Consider the following 19,092-nt stretch of genomic DNA (forward strand, 5'->3'; position numbering starts at 1 on the left):
TATATTAAGTTATATGCATTTGTTTATCAAAAAGGGAAAACTATTATCAACTATGTACATATATTTTCAAAACGTTATATTTCCGCCAAATTCCGATTAATCGTCCGCATTCCGATTAATCGTTTAGCGGTACCCTCTCCGTCCGATATCCGTATACCGTCTTCCACAACACTGCACCAACTTAATGACTTGTCAAGTCATCAGTAGTCGCCGCTAGAGACACCTTTCCAATCTCTAAAAAAAAAGGTTGGACTTCTAAAATTTGACCAAAAACTTTCTTGGACTCTCAGTATTATAATCGGTACTCTGTAGACGGGTTATATGAGTACATTTTGTCCGGAAAGTACTTCATGACACAATCATTTCCATCTCAATGTGGAGGCGATGATGACCAACGAAAACTTTAGTACGTATGGTTTCAAAGTTAACGCTGTGAGAGCAGTCTCAATGCTCCATGCAAGATACTCAATTGAGTTAGTTGGTGTTTGGTTGGAGGAACTAAAGTGGGGCTAAACTTTAGTCCCTCTCACAAAAATATAAGTCCTTACTATAGGGACTTATACTTTTGTAAGAGGGACTAAATTTAGTCCCTAGTTTCCAAACACCCCCTAAATTATTGAGAATAGAAGAGAATACTAGATCTCACACCAAAAAAAAAGTTAGCTCCATACACGAACCAAGAAGGCAAAAGGAGATAGAGAGAGAGGGGAAGAGGATCGAAGGGAATTTTGCTCTAAATCTACAAATGAAAATACTACATAGGGAAGGTAGTTTCTAATGCTTAGGCCATATGTTCTTTTCAGCTACTACTTTACTGGATTATTGCTGCAGATTATTTACTCAATGTCTCTAAAACTTTCTTTTCTAAAAAAACAAAAGCATTCTTCTATTGCGTTGTATAGACTACGTTGCCTAAGCTACTCACTCTGTTTCATACTACAAGTGTTCTAAGTCAAACCTTTTCAATTTTAACCAAATTTTTAGAAAATTATAATAACATTACCAACACCAAATAAATTAGATTATAGTGAATTAATTTGGTGTTGTCGATGTTAGTAACTTTTCTATAAACTTAAATTAAATTATAATATGAAACAAGGTGAGTATTATTTGTTCACTTTATTTATTTAAAATATTTGATTCACCCCTACAATGAAGTAAATAATCCAGAGGTAATGATCCGGTCAATAATTGATTTTACCCTCACATTTTCTTTAGCATGGTGTTTGGTTTTTTTTTTCTTTTTGCGACACACAAGATGCTAAATTTCACTGACAAGGCTTGTACTCCAGGCATGCTTTGGCACGCTGGTTTTTTTCCCTTCGCACTTTCATTGGATTTGTACTGATTTATGCAAAAATCCTATAAAATCAATGTAAAATCCATTTCCTTACGAAAGAAGCTTGATCATGCATGAGTCCAAACAAGTCATAAACCCTACCATGATAATCCCTTTCTTCTCCTTCACGATAATCCTAATCCGACGTCAACGTGTTCGTCGTCAGCACCACCCCGTACGCACGTAGACGTATGGAAAACGGGCCCGACGCAGACCGCGGAAACGCTAGACGCTAAACCCTCTAGTCTAGCTAGAGAGACCAAAACGAAGTCGTCCGGTGGCTACTGGAGCAGAAATTTCCAGCGAAAATTCTGCAGCCCATGCGATGCGATTGCCGACACACAGCTCTCTTCGAAATTGGATGCTCGTAGTGCATTTTCTTTTCGAGACGTTAAAATCGGAAAAGCCCTGGCCTCGAAGCAAAAGCGCCAAATAGAAAAGTTTTCTCCTTTTTCCTGTGTCCCCCTCAACTGAATGTGATGATGACTGGGATATACAATAATGAAGTCTGTAGGTCTACCTTTGCATACTTTGGCCTGTTCACTTTGATGCTAAAAAAACCTTACCAAATTTGGCAACTATGCCACAAAATTTTGGCAGAATTTCTTATATAGTTATTAAAATTTGGCAGCAAATTAAATGTAGCCACTTTTTAGACAACTTTACCAAAATTTGGTAAGGTTGAAAATAGCATCAAAGTGAACAAGCCCTTTGAATAGCAGATCCCAAAAATAGCCGGAAGGAATCGTGCACGAGTGCAGATTTTTGGCATCAATTTTGTCCGATCCTATGAGAAACAAAAGAAGAGGCAAACAGGGCATGTGAATGTGCCATATACTACAATGTACTACATCCGTCCCAAAATAAGTACAGCCATAAATATCCGTGTTTAGCGTTCCGACAGTTCGTTTTATTCGAAAAATTTATGAAAAAATTAAAAAAAATTAGTAACACATAAAGTACTAATGTTTTATTATGTAATAATAATAAAAATACTAATAATATTTTTTTTTCAAATAAAACGAGCAGTCAAACGTTAGACATGAACAGTGCTAAAACTGTACTTATTTTGGGACGGAGGGAAATTTGAACAGTGCAAATGCTTCAGACATATCACATATGCATTCTGCAAATCCGTGTACTTTGGTATAGTAGTATTACATGTTTTAGTGCAGTGTACTTTGCTACTGTAATCCATACTATGTTTAATTTTGGGTGTGTTTAGTTCACGCCAAAATTAGAAGTTTGGTTGAAATTAAAACGATGTGACGGAAAAGTTGAAAGTTTATGTGTGTAGGAAAGTTTCGATGTGATAAAAAAAATTAGAAGTTTGAAGAAAAAAATTGGAACTAAACAAGGGCTATACTACAATTTACTAACTTGGATCCCAAGCACAAACATGCCGGTCAACATCAAATAGGTCTAAAGCGACAAGATAAACAACACGCACGAAGTGGGGCGTCCAGCGAGGCTTCAGTTTAGCTGCTCTCTTTTGAGCTTTCAATACCCAACTAGGCAGTTTTCAATACCATTTCTGGTGTTTGTTTTGTACCGCCACCTCAGGAATCAAAGCCCCCCCCCCCCCCCCCCCCCGGGCCTTTAGAAAATCCTCACCAAGCCATTCTCCCTACTCTGGCCACGACCTCCTTTTTGGACAACGCACTAATCTGCCCCATATTTTTTTTTAAGCCTCATGTTACTAATAATCAGTCATCATCAGGGACATCAACCACTTTGACACAGAACCAACTGGCGTCTATAAAACCGGGAGCCCAGCTAATGAGCTAAACGCCCAGTCATTCAACACCGACCATTACCAGCATACGGCCACTTAAGACCACCACCAAACACTTCGTCTGGAAGGAAAGAAGGTTTTCAGAGACGTACCAGAGCCAACAGCAGCAGTAGGCTCGCCGGACGGCCAGCCAGCCATGGCGTCCTACGACAAGGCCATCGAGTCGTACAAGAGGGCCGTCACCACGGCGGCGTCCCTGGCGGCGTCGGCGATGCTGGTGCGCGGCGTCGTGAACGAGCTGGTGCCGTACGAGGTGCGGGACCTGCTCTTCTCCGGCGTCGGGTACCTGCGGTCGCGCATGTCGTCCCAGCACATGGTCATCATCGAGGAGACCGAGGGCTGGACCAACAACCAGCTCTACGACGCCGTCAGGACGTACCTCGCCACCAGGATCAACACCGACATGCAGCGCCTCCGGGTCAGCCGCGTCGACGAGACCAAGAGCATGATGTTCAGCATGGAGGAGGGCGAGGAGATGGCCGACGTCCATGAGGGCTCCGAGTTCAGGTGGCGCCTCGTCTGCCGCGACAACTCCAGCAGCAGCAACGGCAACGGCAACGGCCGTGGCGGGAACGGCAACTACCGGCTCGAGGTCCGGTCCTTCGAGATGAGCTTCCACAAGAAGCACAAGGACAAGGCCCTCAACTCTTACCTCCCTCACATCCTGGCCACTGCAAAGAAGATCAAGGATCAGGACAGGACGCTGAAGATCTACATGAACGAAGGTGAGTCGTGGTTCGCCATCGACCTCCACCACCCCTCGACCTTCACCACGCTCGCCATGGATCACAAGCAGAAGCAGTCAGTTATGGATGATCTTGAGAGGTTCATCAAGCGAAAGGAATACTACAAGAAGATTGGCAAAGCATGGAAACGGGGGTACCTTCTGTATGGCCCACCTGGAACTGGCAAGTCCAGCTTGATTGCAGCCATGGCCAATTACCTCAAGTTCGACGTATATGATCTCGAGCTGACTGAGGTCAACTGGAACTCAACCCTTCGACGGTTGCTCATCGGGATGACCAACAGGTCAATCCTAGTTATAGAAGATATCGACTGCACTCTAGAGCTACAACAACGGGAGGAAGGTCAAGAGAGTTCCAAATCCAATCCTTCAGAGGACAAGGTTATAACTTGGAATCATTAGCCTCTCTTACATTTATTTTTTTTGGGGTCTTTTTACCAACTATGTTGTGTATTTGGGTAATATGTTGGAACAGGTAACACTATCTGGGCTACTCAACTTCGTGGATGGGCTTTGGTCAACAAGTGGGGAGGAGAGAATAATTGTCTTCACGACAAACTACAAGGAGAGGCTCGACCCTGCGCTTCTGCGTCCTGGCAGGATGGACATGCATGTCCATATGGGTTACTGCTGCCCAGAGTCATTTAGAATTCTGGCCTCTAACTACCACTCCATTGATAACCATGCCACATACCCAGAGATAGAAGAGTTGATCAAGGAGGTCATGGTGACACCAGCAGAGGTAGCTGAGGTGCTCATGAGGAATGATGACACTGATGTTGCCCTTGAAGGCCTTATTCAGTTCCTCAAGAGAAAGAAAGATGTTGGCAAGGAAGGCAAAGCTGAAAATGTGGAGCAGGTGGTGAAGGCAGAAGAAACAGAGAAAGGGATGATGAAGAAAAATGATGTCCCAGAGAATCAAGATCCCCAAGATGCAAGCAAATAATGATGCTTAAACAGTGTGCATAGCATATAATTAGTGCATCAAATTCTGTCAGATGTATCGTTTTGACTACTAGTAAAAGATCATTTTTGGAATAATAATGTACTCTAGGGAAATGAGCTTGTGATACTATTTCTATTATCACAAAATACATAGTAAGGTTTCATATGTAGCAGTTTCAAAGTAAAGTATTATTCAATCTAAACATGCTACAATGTGCAAACCATCACTGTTGCAAAAACCATGACTTTTAGAAGACAAATTGCCTACCAAAATGCTTTCTCATAACAGATCAAGTTTCAGTATCGGTGTTCATCCCATTTTCTTCTCGTAGATCATACTCAACAACTAGACCAAGATTATCAACAAATTTGTGGTACACCTGGCACCCTGCACACTGCATATGCAATGTAACATCAGAACACAAATTTACAGTGCATGCCTGGACACAAACGGGCATATCCATGTGGTCTTTTCTCATATTTAACAAAAGCAAGCATGTGAGCAGTGTATAAATAAAATTTGGACTGAATGAAGCTGCAAATAAGTAAACAGACAAAATAACTTACCTGAAGAAATATTGTTCCTCTTTCATAGGCAACCCTATTTATCAACCGCTTGGTCCTTTCTCCACATGCATTGCATGTAAATTGAACAAGTAAGCTTCTTCTTGGAAGATTTAGATCAAAAGTGCTTTCCTGTAACATCAAACAAAATTTTGTCATTTAAGCCATTCCAGCGTAGTGATTAGTAAGAATGCCCGCATTCCATTCATATGGTGAATAATGAACTATCTGAAGAAAGACGCTTGCATGGCATTGAAATGGTAAATTACACAAAATATTATTATTAACTTGAGTTATTTATTTTCAGTTTTTGAAGCTGCCCATGCAGTCAAGTTGCACAGTCCATGGCTGTACAGGACATATCAGGAAAAAAACAAGGTGTTATTTTCCGTATTTTCGCACCATGCAGCATATTGTTTTTGAAGGTCATATGCACAAATCAGTCTCTAAAATGCCCAGAAACACAAATTTAATGAAACATTACCCTTTTAGCAATTAGCATATCTTTATGAACCAAAACATATGTGCATTTAAGAGGTGAACAAAAGAATGCTGGAACACCACACCCTATTCCAAGCTCAAAGTTAAAAATCATAACTTAGTAGTCTACATCAAGACACCAGGTTGAACATCATCCATAATTCACATAGGGCCTGTTCACTTTGATGCCATTTTCAACCTTACCAAATTTTGGTAAAGTTGCCAAAAAAAAGTGGCTACATTTAGTTTGCTACCAAATTTTGGTAACTATATAAGAAATCTTGCCAAAATTTTGGCAACTATACCAAAATTTTGGCAAGGTTTTTTTTTGGCATCAAAGTGAACAGGCCCATAGTATATTTGCACGGTGTAATGTGACTATGTCTCCTATATGTAGATATACATGCAGGATGCCATTTCCACTCCATACTAATGTTATATATTTGCATGTCACATATCCTAACAACTTACTACAATTTAAGCAGACATTCATATTGCTGCTGATTGGGTAACGAAATCCGTTATCAGAGAGTTTGTATTACAACTGCTACCAGCCTACCACAACTAACTACTAGAATTTTCATCGATGATTCTGAATAGCGATAGAAAAGCACATAATGTTCACCCTCCAAACCATCATGGTGGTATCGGTTGCTGCCAGCAATGTTGTTCAACAGGCTGTCCCCGATCACCAGCAATGTTGTTCAACAAGCTGTCCCCGATCACCAGGTCATAGCAACCAAATCATCTGATGAATGATTCAATTCTTTCAGCAGTAGGATTTAGAACATCAGTAATGGCATTAGGGAACATGCACAGGGCATTCATACCATTAGGGAACATGTCCCTCAGCACAGAGAAATGGCATGCAACTGTATCAACTTGCAATGAATCCCCAAGAGCTCTGTATCTCTCCATCCTGCTAAATCCCCTATGGTTCCTAGGGCCTCCCAGTAGGAATTCCATCTGATCAGGCTCAAGAGGAGCAAGATTTTTATCTTTACATTCTTATAGGACATACTACTGAATTCACTGGAGGTGGTGCATCAGCATCACCAAAGCTAGCAAGAGCACAACTAATCCGTTCCAAGAAAACACCCAAAGCTAGTTCATCCCTTACAATCGGAACAGATCAGAAAGCACGCAGGGAGTGGAGAAAGTTACCGCCGGCGCAGACCCCGCGTCCGAATCAGCCTCCCCGGAGCACGCAGAGACAGCCAGTATCCTACGGAGACACGAAACCCTCAACCTGCGAGAGGAGAGAACACAAACTCAGACACCAAACGAAGCCGAGCTCGACTCGAGAGGGAGGAAGAAGCCAGCAGCAGCGGCGCGCACCCGGGAAACTCCGCCGTGCGCCTGCGGGAGGAGGAGGAAGCGAGCGAGACGCAGGAAAGGGGCGCGCGGCGGCGGGAGACGCTGGCCGCGAACGGCGCCGCCGCCGCCGCCGCCGGGCAGCCGTACGCCGCAGCCGTCGTCGCCATCGCCGGGAGGAGGGTTCGCTTCTCCTCTCCCCTCTTCCGTTGGATGATAGTAAAAGGGTAAAATGGCCGGAAAATAGGAAAGCCCAAAATTAAGTATTTGGGCCGTAGAATTAGGCCCATTATGTGGCCCATGTGCAGAGAGACTAAGCCCATATAGGTCCATGATTTTTTTTTTCTCGTCTCCTCGTTTTTGCTTGCCTTTCGCGACGCCGCGCCATCGCCTTCACTTCTTCCCGCCTCTCGCCTCCAAAAATCCCCTTCGAAACGAGACGCGGGAGCTCGCGATCGCCGGGCGCAACCGAGGAGGAGGAGGAAGACCCTTGCCGTTGTGGCCGCCGGAGCTGGTCGCCGTTGATGCGGCAGGTAAGGATCTGACATGCTCCCGCTGTGCTCCAATCTGCGGCCGGCCTCGTCCGGGGTCGCCAACTGTTCGACGCAATTCCCCACTAGCCGCCATGGCGCCTGCGAATGAGAAGCGACGCGGGGGGGGGGGGGGGACACCGCGCGCCAGTTGGTCCGCTGATGGTGCGGTCTGCTGGTGAAATGTAGAGTGCTGATTTATTTGCCTTGAAGGCTTGAACACATGGGGGTTGTAAGCTGTCTGGTTTTCACCTTAGAGCTTTGCTCCTGCTTCGTGAAAGTGCTGAATTTAGATGCGTGCAGCGTGTGTAGTTGTGTTGGACCCATTGTTCTAGCTTTCTAGGTGAAGCGAACAATTTCTTTCTATCTTAAATTAATGATGAACAAGTTACACGGATTAAAGACTGCATATATCCGGTTGGATGTAGAGGCCAGGTAAAATACCCTTCTCTAAAAAAAAAGTTACATGGATTAAGGAGAAGAGGGAACTACTCCTATATGAGAATTGAGAACCATGAAGAACTTCTCATCTGTGATCTTTGATAGCTTGCCCTTACTTGACATAATCATTGCAAACTAGCAGGATTCAGTATATTCTTAAAGAAAAAAAAATCAAACCACAAGCATTGTTCTCTGCAAATTTGTACTATGTTGTCCTCATGTCTTGTTTCAGTTGTATACGTGGTGCACAAGACTACATTATTTGGTACAGATGAAATATGGATCAAGAATATTGTGCAAAACAATGTTCATGCATGTCCTTTTATCTTAATGTGTATGAGTTAAATGCTTTAATGTTTGAGTTGTCAACCACTGAAAAGTAATGTACCTTTAATTTTCAGGCCGATACCCTTTAAATTATTAGATGGCTCAGGCTGCAAGACTGAATCTGCGAATGCAGAAAGAGGTTAAGCTTCTTCTAAATGATCCACCTCATGGGGTCTCCCTTAATCTTTCTGGGGATGAAAGTGCCTTGTCATCGTTGTTGAGTTTCGAGGCCAGTACGTTCTTTGTCTTTTCAGTACTAACCCTATGCCCCTAGCAGTATATCATTTTTTTCTACTCAATAATTAAATCTGGCATGCTAACTGTTATTGCCCTTGCTTTGCATTTGGCATCCCTGCTCATTAAATAAAGGAATACAGGGACCTGATGAAACTGTTTATTCAAAAGGAGTTTTTGTTCTGAAGATCCAAATTCCTGAAAGGTATTATAATGGAAACCAACTTGTGTTTCACTTATGATTCATCATGTTCTGAAGGTTTTGCTTTTGCTGCGATGCAGATATCCTTTTCAACCTCCCAATGTGACATTTGTTACTCCTATTTATCATCCCAACATAGACAATGGAGGACGAATTTGCCTTGATATACTAAATTTACCACCAAAGGTAATTGTTAGGAGTTACTTTACAACTAGATGAATTGCTGTGCATGACTTCTGAGGTCTTAAAATTCAACAATTTATACTTCCTCTTAAAATTTCAAACAGTTTGTGTTATATTGAACAAATACTAATGTGCAGGGTGCCTGGCAACCATCGCTCAACATTGCTACTGTTTTGACAAGCATTGGTTTGCTGCTAAGTGACCCAAACCCTGACGATGGGCTGATGGCTGAAATAGTAAGTAGTACATTTTACTGCAAGGAAGTAGCAAGTGCATTTCCATGGGAACAGCAGGAGAATAGTGATACATAATATTAATATGTTAAGTACTTGTCCTTCATCTTAAAGCAGTATTGTTGTTTTCTGTGACAGAGTCGAGAGTACAAATACAACAGACAAGTTTTTGACATAAATGCTCGGTCCTGGACTGAAAAGTATGCTAATCCTTCAGCAATTGGCGCTAGTGGTTGGAGCTCTGTAGATGTTTCAACCCTGGTAAAGAAGCATATCAAATTATGGATTCAATTTTGCTGAGTTGTTGTTCCAATAGTGTGATAGTTTTCTCTTGATGTTTGCTTGAGCTTATTGTGTGTTATCAAATTTTCAGGCACCAAACATACAAGAGGAGAAGCTAAGCCTGGAGCCTTTGCCAAAAGCTTCAAATAAAAATTGTGATGGGAGTAGAAAGAAGATGAGGCTACTTAGTCAAAAGTTATCTCTGAAATCAGTACCTGAAGAGAATACCACCACTGGCAAAAAGGACCTGGTGACAAACCACTTATCATCGACAGCAAGACCCACTGATCCTACTGCATGCTTGTCTGATGTTTCAGGCAAACTGAATGATACCTCAGAAAGCATATCTGTCATCGCAGATAGTGCAGTGACTTCAAAGAAAGAATACCAAGGAACTAGAAGGAACTTGCAGTTACTTGGGCAGGGGCTTCCTGTTACATCAGAAGGTCCTAGCAAGAACAGTAATGGCAGTGTGGAAGATAAGTTACCTAATCATCTTCTAGCATCAGCATCATCGAACACTAAGCATCCTGTCATGGGATCTTCTGATAATGCTTTAGAGAAGAGTAGTGCAAAGCGCATTGGTGAGTCATTAGATAGCTTGTATAAAGCATCAGAAGGCGATGGTACAAATGTGAGGTCACTTGGTCAGAAGTTGTCACTGAAATCGGCAAAGCCTGAAAGCAAGAGCAATGTTCAGAAGGAAAACATGGCTCCAAATCATCTGCCTTCATTGTCAGGCTTCAGTAATCTGGATAAAAGACAATCGCATGTTATTTCAGGGGGAAATTCCATTGGGCATACTAATCTGGTTCAACAAAATTCTAACAACGAAAATGTACTTCCAAGTACCCAGTTGATACCAAGTAAAGAATGCAATCAAGGCCGAAAGAAGCTGCATTTACTAAGTAAGAGGCTGTCATTGAAATCTGAGCTGCCTGCAGACAAGACCATTGAGAAGGAATATATGCAAACAGATTGTTCTCAAAACAACAGGAAGCCCAATGAACTTCCGTTGTCAGCGCCTGTCCTCAAAAATCAGATCTTGGGTACCATTGATCCACAGAAAGATGCCAGGCAAAGCAAGTCTTCCATCCAACAAAACACAACTCCTGTGGAGAGGATTGTTGTTTCAGATAGTGAAGATAGTGCTGATGAATGTGAAAGACCTTCAAGATCAAGGCTCTCATTGATGAGGAGACGATTGGCTGGAAAACCAAGAAGCTAACTTGACCCAAAATCTTCGGCGTTTCATAGGCTACCGTGTAAAGTCATGGAAGATGGCAATGCTTCAGTAAATTCTCTTGACTGTTTATGATCACATATGTGATACGTTCTTATCTTTATGTTGCCCTATCTATGATATGGGTGTTCGGACTTCGGAACATGCTGCGCTAGCATCTAGTAGAATTTTTCATAGAATTCCATGCCTGCCTGCTAGCCCGCTTGTGTTAACTGTCCTTTCTGTATCCTGCTGTAATATCTAAGACTATGCAGCTGTCACTGACATGTGGGTCCCACTTTGCTTCTGCCACGCCTACCTGTCCGTCCGTGCGTGTAAACTTTTTTGGGGTTGTTTTGGGCGGTTACTTAAGTACTAACCTCCCCTATATAACAAGGCAACCTCCTGCGTTCTCTTCACTTCTTCTCAGTTTTTTAACTCTCTCTGAAACGAAACCGGAGTAGCCATGGCCATGGATGCGCTGCATCGCCTGTGCTTGCTCGTGTGCGTTCTGATCGGCGCAGGGTGCTCACAATCACCCAGGCATCAGCGACTCCCCGCAACAACAACAACAACCGCTGGAAATGGTAAGGCGTACGTATTGTACATTTGTCTCTCCCACGGTTTCTTGTGATTTCTTTTGCTTCTTGGATGTTCTTCCTGCCATGAGAGACGTACGGTTGCAGTTGTGTCTGATTTTAGATGTTTTCTTTGCAGCACGGAGTTGTGTCTGATTTTAGATGTTTTCTTTGCAGTACAGAGGCGTCCTCCAGGAGTCGCTGGTGCCCTCGGGAGCCCCCTGATTGGGCATGACGGCCGTCTCATCGCTTGCTCTGAGAAGAAGAGCCTTGTCGCCTTCGAGCGAAATGGGTCCATCGCTTGGATGGTTACTCTCGGTCACACCTGTAAAGAGGGCATCAGTCCGGTTGCCGAGAGGGATGAGGTAATCAATTGAGTTTTTTTGTGAAACTGTGATGCATATGATCTGGTAAAGACTTGCAGTGAAATTATGCATGATCCTTTTTGTAGTCTCAATTGTTCAGTAGTTCGATCCTCTCCTTTCTGCCGCTGCGACTCTTCATTTTATGATGGATAAGGTTTTACTGTGCGAAAATGCTTATTTAGATGTATGGATTGCTTTGCTGTTCCATTTGTAAGCCTTGTCAGAACGAGTTGTATCCATTTTGCAGATATATTTGGTGGCAGAAGATAACAAGGTCATAAAGATAACTCCGAAGAAACTACACACTGCTGATCCACCGTCAGAAGTATTTTTCAGTTACAATGCAACACCAGGGAGGTCTGAGGAGATCATCGGTCTATCGATCAGTGGCAGTTCTTCATCTCTTTTTCTTACCATTAGAAACCGTGGCCTTTTCGCTTTCTCGTTGCATGCTGAGCTACAGTGGAGTGCAGGGCCTGTGGCTGATCTCGTCAGCCGTCTGGGCTGCAAAACAAATATCTCAGGCTGCTATTTCAATTCACCTCCAGTTGTTGATCGATGTGAGGGAACTCTTTATGTAAGGCCTCATTTCGCTACTAATTGTTTTCAATATCCGTAGTTTTGTCTTCTCACCTTTTTATCATATCATTTATATCTTAATTTCCTGTTGCAATCCATATGCCTACACAGGTATCAAATACTGAAGGCCAGCTCTACTCCTTGTACATTAAGAGCGGTCAGTACAGATGGATCCAAGACTTGGGCTCACTTGACAAAGTGATGAATATTGTACCAGGAAATAATGGGCTCTTATACATTGTCCTTCCAAGGAAGTCAATTGTAATGGGGCTTGATGTTTTGACAGGAAACATTTCATGGCAGCAGACCATTGGTCCACTGAGTAATGAGAAAATCTTGCCACCTGTTGATTCCAATGGTAAGATTCTTTATTTTGTTTGAAGTTGTGTTTGGTTTTGGACTAATGTGTGTCCTCATCAGTGGTTGCATTCACTTGCACATTCATAGTATCACCAACACCTGTGAGTGTGCTACTTTGTAGTAATATATTTTCATCGTGCTACTTTGTTTGACTACTGTAAGGCTGTAACAGGTTGGATATCAGTTGGCTCACTAGATGGGACCCTGTATTCAATCTCCCCTAATGGTGACATCAGAAGGTTTCCTGAAAGAACAACACCTGGATCAGTGATCCATGCAAGTCCCGTCCTTGACTGCTCAGGGTTTTCAGTATATGTCAGCCAGACCATAATGGAAGCAAAATCAAACCAAACTATTGGTGATTCTACATCTTTATCTGTGATGAAGTCATCGAGCACTTTGCTTACTTTGTTGACACCGGCAAATGGAACAATCCACTGGACTGGAAACTATCCTGGTTTATTCCTATCTTAGAATGAATCAGTCCTTGTATTGTCCAGTGTGATTCATTTTTTACCCCTAAATAATGACTGAAATGACTATCATATGATACATTTCATTTGACTTGCAGGAGAACTATCAGATTTTCTGTCCAGTACTGACCTGAATGATTTTGCACTAGATGAGACCATTGTTCTGAGGTTATTTTCTGCCGCAAGTAAGTATGTTTAGGTCTGGAGTTATTAGCGATTGCTATGCTTACGTTTACCAAATAAACAAAATAACTTGCTACATAGTACAAGCTACGATGTCAACTAATTTACAAAGCCTTTTTCCTCTGAAATTTCTTGATGCAGGAATTGGCAGCACTACGCAGTGCTACACGAGAAGTATGTTTCTTTTCTCAGGTATCTCATTGTTTTTTCAATTGAAATTGTAGCTATTATACTGAGTGAGACTTCACCTCTTTGTTACACAAGGGCAAAGAATTGCTTGGACTTGCAGAACAGTAAAACCCAACTTTGGCAATGATCAAGGTGAAGTTTTCTCATTTTCTTTCCTTCTGTTATTTAGCTGAGAATGTATCTTACTGACTGAATTTACTTGTGTCCATTAGGCGACCGCAACATCCGTCTTGTTCTCTTCTTCCATTTTATTGTCATAGTGATAGCGATTGTTAACTGCTTTTGCTGCATCTTTTGGAGGAAGAAAAAGCTTCAAAAGAATGGCTTGAAAAAGTTCCTGGAGAAGAGGGTATGTGCATTGGTTTTATTTGTCGCTTTTACACTGTTCAGATTAGTTTTTACTAAACTCCAGATCACCTCTACCTTCTGAATGAATGTAGCACTCTCTTCACACTAAGAGGAAAATCTTAGGCAAGAGGATATCAGAGCTGGAGCAGAAGACTGTCCACGACGCCTCCTCGAATGAAGCTTTGGGACAATTGGGTGAAACTGTAAATGCTAAGGAATGTATCGAGAGGAAACTATGCTCCTCATACAGCCTTGGCAGGGATATGCTAGGCCTGAAGCATGATTCCATCTTGCCTTTGAACAGTACGAAGTACAAGAGCCATTCGTTTCGCAACTCACGGGAAGAGAGCATCACAGTCTTTAACACGTTTAGCGGCACCTCTTCCTCTGAGAATGGAACCAGCAGCTGCTCTGGTGAAAGTGAGAGCTGCAGTGACTGTAGCTACGGAGATGAGATGCTGGGCACAAACTTTCAGTCAGCAGCACAAGAGGCTGGACCTTCCAACTATGCAGATAGAGCAGACCAAGTTTTTCAAGATGAATGTGTATCTGACATCAAATCTACAAATCCACACAAGGAAGAATATCTGATGGAGGCCATGCATGATAAAGCGCCCAGCAAGAGAATGTATCTGAAGAGGAGGCGAACTTTTCCTTCAAGTAAACAGAACATTTAGATATGTCATACGTGGGGAATTCCTTCATCAGGCGTGGAAACGTGACGACGACTTTCGCAGTTTCAGTTTCATCAGAATTAGTTCAAGGATTAGCTTTCCTTCTTAACCCAGATTAAGGATTGGTTTGCCTTCAAGATTTTGATTGTTATGGCCATTGTTAAGATTAGCACTTTGTTATGAAGTTGTCATGCTGTAATCCCTTTAAAAGGAGAGCTTGATTGATGAATGAACAATTCCCTCAACCTCCTGTCCTCCAAGCCACAACATCCACAAATCAGATTCGCAAAATGTTCTTAACGATGCCGTGTGCTGTTTTTATTCTATGGTCCAGATGCACTAGAACATACTGATACTGAGGGGGTGTTTGGGAGAGAGGGACCAACAGTTTACAAACTATAAAGCGAACTTCTGCAACATCATCAAGTATCCTTTTTTTTTTCCTTTTGGCTTCTTGAAATTATCCTTTTAAGGCTGCAGGGGATAGTCATTTGTTTTGATGAATACCAGGAATAATAAAATGTTAAACTTCAGCAATGACTTTTACAGTATGGAAACTGGGGCCTCAAAACTATTAATTTAAAAATCAGCTCACATCCTCTCTCCTGATCAAATGTTTTACAGGTCCAATAATTTAAACTTAAATGGGTTAAAAAGCTAGGAAAAAGAACTATGGAGCTTCAGTTTGCTCGGACAAACTGAACTCAAGACTATGGATACATGAATTTCAACTGACTCCAATTAACACAGTTGAATAAGGCTGGAAAAAATTGTATGGACATGCCTATCTGCTGTAAGCAATTTTCTTCTGAGTGTTGTCTCAATGGATCGCTCTCTGCCTTGCAAATCCAGGCTGCAAGAAAGTGAAATGATAAGCGAGTCTTCAACAACAACAACAAAAAAGAGAACACATGAATGTGCCAAAATATGACTAATATGCAAGTTTGCAACGTCGAAGATACCTGAAGAAGCATTGAAGTGCCTTTTGGTGTTTCTGCGGCTACATGGCTCCGGGTCTTCCTTCCATTCACTGCAAGTGTAGAAGGGCTGTTGCCTCCAATGTCCCAGAAGGTACGCTTCTTGGCTGTTGGTACTGGTGACGTAAACCGGTGGCTCGGGCTCCTTAGCTCGCCTGCAGCTGCTGCATCTTTCTGCGCCTTTCGCACGCTTGCTCTGGTGGCAACTCTTCTCTCACATGTTGCTGCTTCAGGAACATTTGAGGTCTTCCTGTTGATCAGATCACGGATGAACTCATCCTTCTGCTTGAGCTGCAGAAGGTGCTCTTTCTTCATCTTCTCGATCTCGGCCTCCATGGCCTTGACTTTCCTCTGCAGATCCCGGACCTGTGCATTCTCTGCTGCAGGTCTTTTGGAATCTGGTGTGTTGAAGCAGTTCCCAGCTAGGATAGAACGCTTCACCTTTCTTTGAGTTGAGCATGGTGTTGATATTTGCGCTGAGGGAGCAGGAGATTGCTGCGGCGAGGCATTGGAAGCAAGTGTCTGAGCCTGAACAGTCAGTAGTTTCTGTTGTTGCCGTGCCAACTGCTGCCTCAGCTCACTGTTCTCCTTCTGCAGCTCCAACACCAGCTTAGCCTGATCAGTCTCAGAATCTGTGACTCTCAAAACCTCCTCATTTGCAGTGGTTAATGCCTGAAAAAGAAACATGAGATTCTTTCAGTTTAGTACTTGTTCTATTTAAGAAGAATGAACAATGGCATCTACTAGTAAAATCATAGTTTCAGACCTTGGTTTTAATCTCCTTGGCACGATCAGCCCAATGAAGCGTGTTCTGTGTCTCCCCGAAGGAAAGATTTGAGGGGCTTATGTTCGCGATCATGACAGTGTTGCAGGAGCCCCCAAGTGAATCCTTCAGGAGTTGTGTCAGCTTGGAATTGCGATATGGTATGTGCTTCTTCCCCTCCACAAGAGCATTGATACAGCTGCTGAGCGCAAGGAGCGAGCGGTTAATGTTTGCGCCTTCAATTGATCTCTGCGTGCGCTGATCAGTTGCTAGAGCTCTTTCTGATCCAGCAAGATCAATGAGAGAGAGCTTTCCAACTCGCGTCACTATGCTACCTCCATCTATGGATCTATATTCGACGATGACCTGCAGATATTCAAAGGTTTTCATCAATCCAATCCAAACCTGTGGGATCATGTTGTTCAGAAAGAATGACCACAACACATATTAGAATGTACCTGCAGGATTGCATGGGAGCGTGATGAGGTCTCATTTACTCGGGTTGGTTCTGTTGTTCTATTCTGGTTACCCTGCTGAAGTAATTTCATTACCTGTGACAATAACCATAAATTACGTAAGATCATTTCCACCATTCAGTACCAAGAACACTGTAAAACTTGTAGTGTCCAAGGAAAAAATTATTACCTCATCCGTGGAGTATGCTCTGTAGTGAGTAAGACCAGCAGCAACAGTTCCCTGAAATGCCAAAATAAATTATTCTGTTAGAATGCTAACTGCAAGAAGCCTACCATTGAGCGTGAATAGAACATGTATTAGGCAATTCTACTCAACATCAAAATAGAATCATTGAACAAGACTTTTTCCATACTAGTTCAATATGTTTAAGATCACTGACCTGCTTATCTTCTCTAAGGAGGAGGGGTCTACCAGGAGAGAGCAAGTCCCTCACTGTCTCATTGTAGACCTCGAGGTAGGACAGCTGAATTGAGTGGTTGCCGTCATGACTCCTCTGCCTCACCTTGGTGAACAAATCCTTGATGGCGAGCACCATTACGCCGGGGCTTTCCATCGTCCCAAGCATTGTGTAGGTCTTCCCAGCACCAGTGGCTCCATAGCAGAACACCGTCCCATTCCTACCTTGCAGAACACCCTCCACAAGATCTGATGTTCTGCAGCATCAAAGAAGATGGATAATTAACTCCATGCTATATATGTACCGGATTTTAGCGATGAATCGCAATCGAACAAGGCTAGTACACTTTCTCATGAAATGTGGCCTAATATCTGACCAACTTTTGTTACCATTGAGCAATTCCATCAGCAGAATTATCACATTAGAGTGTCATGTCAAAATGTTTGTCACATTACAATGTCATATCACAAATAAGCAAATGCTATTACACTTTTTTCATGAAATGTGGGTTAATATCTAATAATCAACTTATGCAATTCCATCAGCAGATTTACCACATTTGAGTATCATCATACCAAAATGCAAGAAACCTAAGTTGTGGACTTTTTGCGTTCTCAATTTAACAAGTTACAAGAAGCAAAAACAAAAATGCAGTAACAAGCTAGCTTAATCAAGCGTTAATTTGCTATAAGCTCATGAGATTTGTGTTCCACTTACGTGGTGCTGTAGACTTCCGCCTGCGTCGTGGTGTCGGGGAAGGAGGAGTCGAAGCAGAAATGGCGGCCGCGCACCCGCTTCAGCCTGAGGTAGTCGGTCTCCGAGGCGAACTCCGTCAGGTACACGTCCTTCTTGTTCACGATCTTGACGCAGCTCCTCGACCCGGCGTCCTTCTCCTTCCTCGACATCGGCCGCAGCCTGACGAACACCATGATTCGGCTGCCGGCGGCGTCGCCATTGCCGGCGCCGGCCTCCCCTGCGGTCTTCAGCCTGGCGGCCATGCCGCCCCCCAGCGAGAGCTTCCTGGCCGCGGGCGCGGGGAGCGCCGGCGCCGCCTTCTTGATGGGGCACGACATGGTGGCGATCCCGCCGTGGCTGACGTTCTCCTTCTCTGTTGGGTCGGCCTGCCTGGAGAACACGACGACGTGGCTGCTCTTGGGAGGCGGAGCTGGAGGTGGGGGTGGGGCTCGCTCCTCCGGCGGCGCCATGTTCTCCCTTAGCACCGCCGCCGGGACGGCGTCGTGGCGCTTGCGCCCCACGTCGTCCTCCTCCTCGGCGTTCCTCCCGTTCTCGTCCCCGCCCACCTCGCCGACGGCGTACTGGATGCTGCGGCGGCCCCGCGCGCCGCCGCCCTGCGACGAGGCGAGCTGCTGCTTGTGCTGCTCGTAGAAGAGGGTGAGAGCGCGCATCTTCTCCTTGAGGCCGTGGTGGTGGTGGTTCGTCAAGATCTCCCGCCGCGCCCCGCCGCGTCCCGGAGCCGACGCCGGCGCGGGCGCCGCCGAGCTCCACGGCTGGCCGCCGGCCGCGCTGGCCCTTGTCGAGACCGGCATCTTCCCCACACAACAAAGATCAGATCACAAACTCCGCATCGATCGATCCCAGGGCAGCACCTCCCGTAAAATCCAAACCAAGAAACGAAACCGCACAGAATCGAAGGAATTCAGCAGACGAGGAGGGCGTCGAATCGCTCGAATCCCAGCAAGAGATCTCGGAATTCCGCCGATTTGGGGGGCTGGCTGGCTGGGGTTTCTGGATCCGGGGAGGCGGAGAGGAGAGGAGGTGTTCGTCCGGTTTCCTCTTGTAAAAGTTGCAAGCGACGTGGAGGGGAGGAGACGGACGCGACGCGCGGTGGCCGTCGGATCGGGGATGGACGGCGGATGGGTACCCGGGGATTTG

The 19,092-nt window shown here is 44.1% G+C and overlaps 5 protein-coding genes across 9 annotated transcripts; 3 read left to right on the forward strand and 2 right to left on the reverse strand.

The window, feature by feature from the left end:
- The first annotated feature begins 3,129 nt into the window (after positions 1-3,129).
- On the forward strand, positions 3,130-5,027 carry LOC4324105 (AAA-ATPase At3g50940). The gene is made up of 2 exons (XM_015765741.3): positions 3,130-4,260; positions 4,355-5,027. Exons 1-2 carry the CDS (start codon positions 3,271-3,273, stop codon positions 4,823-4,825), a joined length of 1,461 nt encoding a protein of 486 aa, XP_015621227.1. The 5' UTR covers positions 3,130-3,270; the 3' UTR covers positions 4,826-5,027.
- Positions 3,304-7,416, reverse strand: LOC4324208 (uncharacterized). Of its 5 annotated transcripts, none has more exons than XR_010737881.1 (7): positions 7,207-7,416; positions 7,033-7,117; positions 5,392-5,520; positions 5,093-5,219; positions 4,018-4,203; positions 3,514-3,805; positions 3,304-3,420 (listed from the first exon to the last, which is right to left on the reverse strand). XR_010737881.1 is itself a non-coding variant. In XM_015765742.3 (4 exons), the coding sequence occupies exons 1-4, from the start codon at positions 7,350-7,352 to the stop codon at positions 5,115-5,117; spliced, it is 465 nt and encodes a 154-aa protein (XP_015621228.1). In that variant the 5' UTR covers positions 7,353-7,416; the 3' UTR covers positions 4,926-5,114. The 5 variants fall into 5 exon arrangements, 1 of the variants encoding a protein (XP_015621228.1); XR_010737882.1 differs by having other exon boundaries at positions 3,514-3,899; XR_003243439.2 differs by having other exon boundaries at positions 3,304-3,899.
- A 122-nt stretch (positions 7,417-7,538) lies between these two features.
- On the forward strand, positions 7,539-11,148 carry LOC4324209 (uncharacterized). Its single transcript, XM_015774915.3, has 7 exons — positions 7,539-7,715; positions 8,555-8,713; positions 8,850-8,919; positions 8,997-9,102; positions 9,237-9,335; positions 9,471-9,593; positions 9,706-11,148. Exons 2-7 carry the CDS (start codon positions 8,578-8,580, stop codon positions 10,840-10,842), a joined length of 1,671 nt encoding a protein of 556 aa, XP_015630401.1. The 5' UTR covers positions 7,539-7,715; positions 8,555-8,577; the 3' UTR covers positions 10,843-11,148.
- A 14-nt stretch (positions 11,149-11,162) lies between these two features.
- Positions 11,163-14,830, forward strand: LOC4324210 (protein GAMETE EXPRESSED 3). The gene is made up of 10 exons (XM_015774904.3): positions 11,163-11,423; positions 11,592-11,779; positions 12,027-12,356; positions 12,470-12,716; positions 12,891-13,175; positions 13,290-13,376; positions 13,516-13,548; positions 13,639-13,695; positions 13,776-13,912; positions 14,004-14,830. Exons 1-10 carry the CDS (start codon positions 11,303-11,305, stop codon positions 14,586-14,588), a joined length of 2,070 nt encoding a protein of 689 aa, XP_015630390.1. The 5' UTR covers positions 11,163-11,302; the 3' UTR covers positions 14,589-14,830.
- A 296-nt stretch (positions 14,831-15,126) lies between these two features.
- Positions 15,127-19,058, reverse strand: LOC4324211 (kinesin-like protein KIN-8A). Its single transcript, XM_015776626.3, has 7 exons — positions 17,917-19,058; positions 17,182-17,455; positions 16,971-17,021; positions 16,784-16,876; positions 16,329-16,691; positions 15,548-16,234; positions 15,127-15,438 (listed from the first exon to the last, which is right to left on the reverse strand). The coding sequence occupies exons 1-7, from the start codon at positions 18,744-18,746 to the stop codon at positions 15,406-15,408; spliced, it is 2,331 nt and encodes a 776-aa protein (XP_015632112.1). The 5' UTR covers positions 18,747-19,058; the 3' UTR covers positions 15,127-15,405.
- Positions 19,059-19,092: the final 34 nt, after the last annotated feature.

Source organism: Oryza sativa, chromosome 1, assembly GCF_034140825.1.
Source record: "Oryza sativa Japonica Group chromosome 1, ASM3414082v1".
Lineage (NCBI taxonomy): Eukaryota > Viridiplantae > Streptophyta > Magnoliopsida > Poales > Poaceae > Oryza > Oryza sativa.

What these genes read in the sequence shown, in the direction of transcription:
- LOC4324105 (XM_015765741.3), top strand. Translation starts at nt 3,271, where the DNA reads ATGGCGTCCTACGACAAGGCCATCGAGTCGTACAAGAGGGCCGTCACC. An exon ending in CCAATCCTTCAGAGGACAAG is followed by an intron (nt 4,261 to 4,354) that starts GTTATAACTTGG and finishes ATGTTGGAACAG; the next exon opens with GTAACACTATCTGGGCTACT.
- LOC4324208 (XM_015765742.3), bottom strand. Translation starts at nt 7,352, where the DNA reads ATGGCGACGACGGCTGCGGCGTACGGCTGCCCGGCGGCGGCGGCGGCG. An exon ending in CGCACGGCGGAGTTTCCCGG is followed by an intron (nt 7,118 to 7,206) that starts GTGCGCGCCGCT and finishes CTCCTCTCGCAG; the next exon opens with GTTGAGGGTTTCGTGTCTCC. An exon ending in ACGCGGGGTCTGCGCCGGCG is followed by an intron (nt 5,521 to 7,032) that starts GTAACTTTCTCC and finishes TTGATGTTACAG; the next exon opens with GAAAGCACTTTTGATCTAAA.
- LOC4324209 (XM_015774915.3), top strand. Translation starts at nt 8,578, where the DNA reads ATGGCTCAGGCTGCAAGACTGAATCTGCGAATGCAGAAAGAGGTTAAG. An exon ending in TACTAAATTTACCACCAAAG is followed by an intron (nt 9,103 to 9,236) that starts GTAATTGTTAGG and finishes ACTAATGTGCAG; the next exon opens with GGTGCCTGGCAACCATCGCT. An exon ending in CTGTAGATGTTTCAACCCTG is followed by an intron (nt 9,594 to 9,705) that starts GTAAAGAAGCAT and finishes TCAAATTTTCAG; the next exon opens with GCACCAAACATACAAGAGGA.
- LOC4324210 (XM_015774904.3), top strand. Translation starts at nt 11,303, where the DNA reads ATGGCCATGGATGCGCTGCATCGCCTGTGCTTGCTCGTGTGCGTTCTG. An exon ending in AACAACAACCGCTGGAAATG is followed by an intron (nt 11,424 to 11,591) that starts GTAAGGCGTACG and finishes TTTTCTTTGCAG; the next exon opens with TACAGAGGCGTCCTCCAGGA. An exon ending in AAAAGTTCCTGGAGAAGAGG is followed by an intron (nt 13,913 to 14,003) that starts GTATGTGCATTG and finishes GAATGAATGTAG; the next exon opens with CACTCTCTTCACACTAAGAG.
- LOC4324211 (XM_015776626.3), bottom strand. Translation starts at nt 18,746, where the DNA reads ATGCCGGTCTCGACAAGGGCCAGCGCGGCCGGCGGCCAGCCGTGGAGC. An exon ending in TCCTTAGAGAAGATAAGCAG is followed by an intron (nt 17,022 to 17,181) that starts GTCAGTGATCTT and finishes TTGGCATTTCAG; the next exon opens with GGAACTGTTGCTGCTGGTCT. An exon ending in GCTCCCATGCAATCCTGCAG is followed by an intron (nt 16,692 to 16,783) that starts GTACATTCTAAT and finishes GAATATCTGCAG; the next exon opens with GTCATCGTCGAATATAGATC.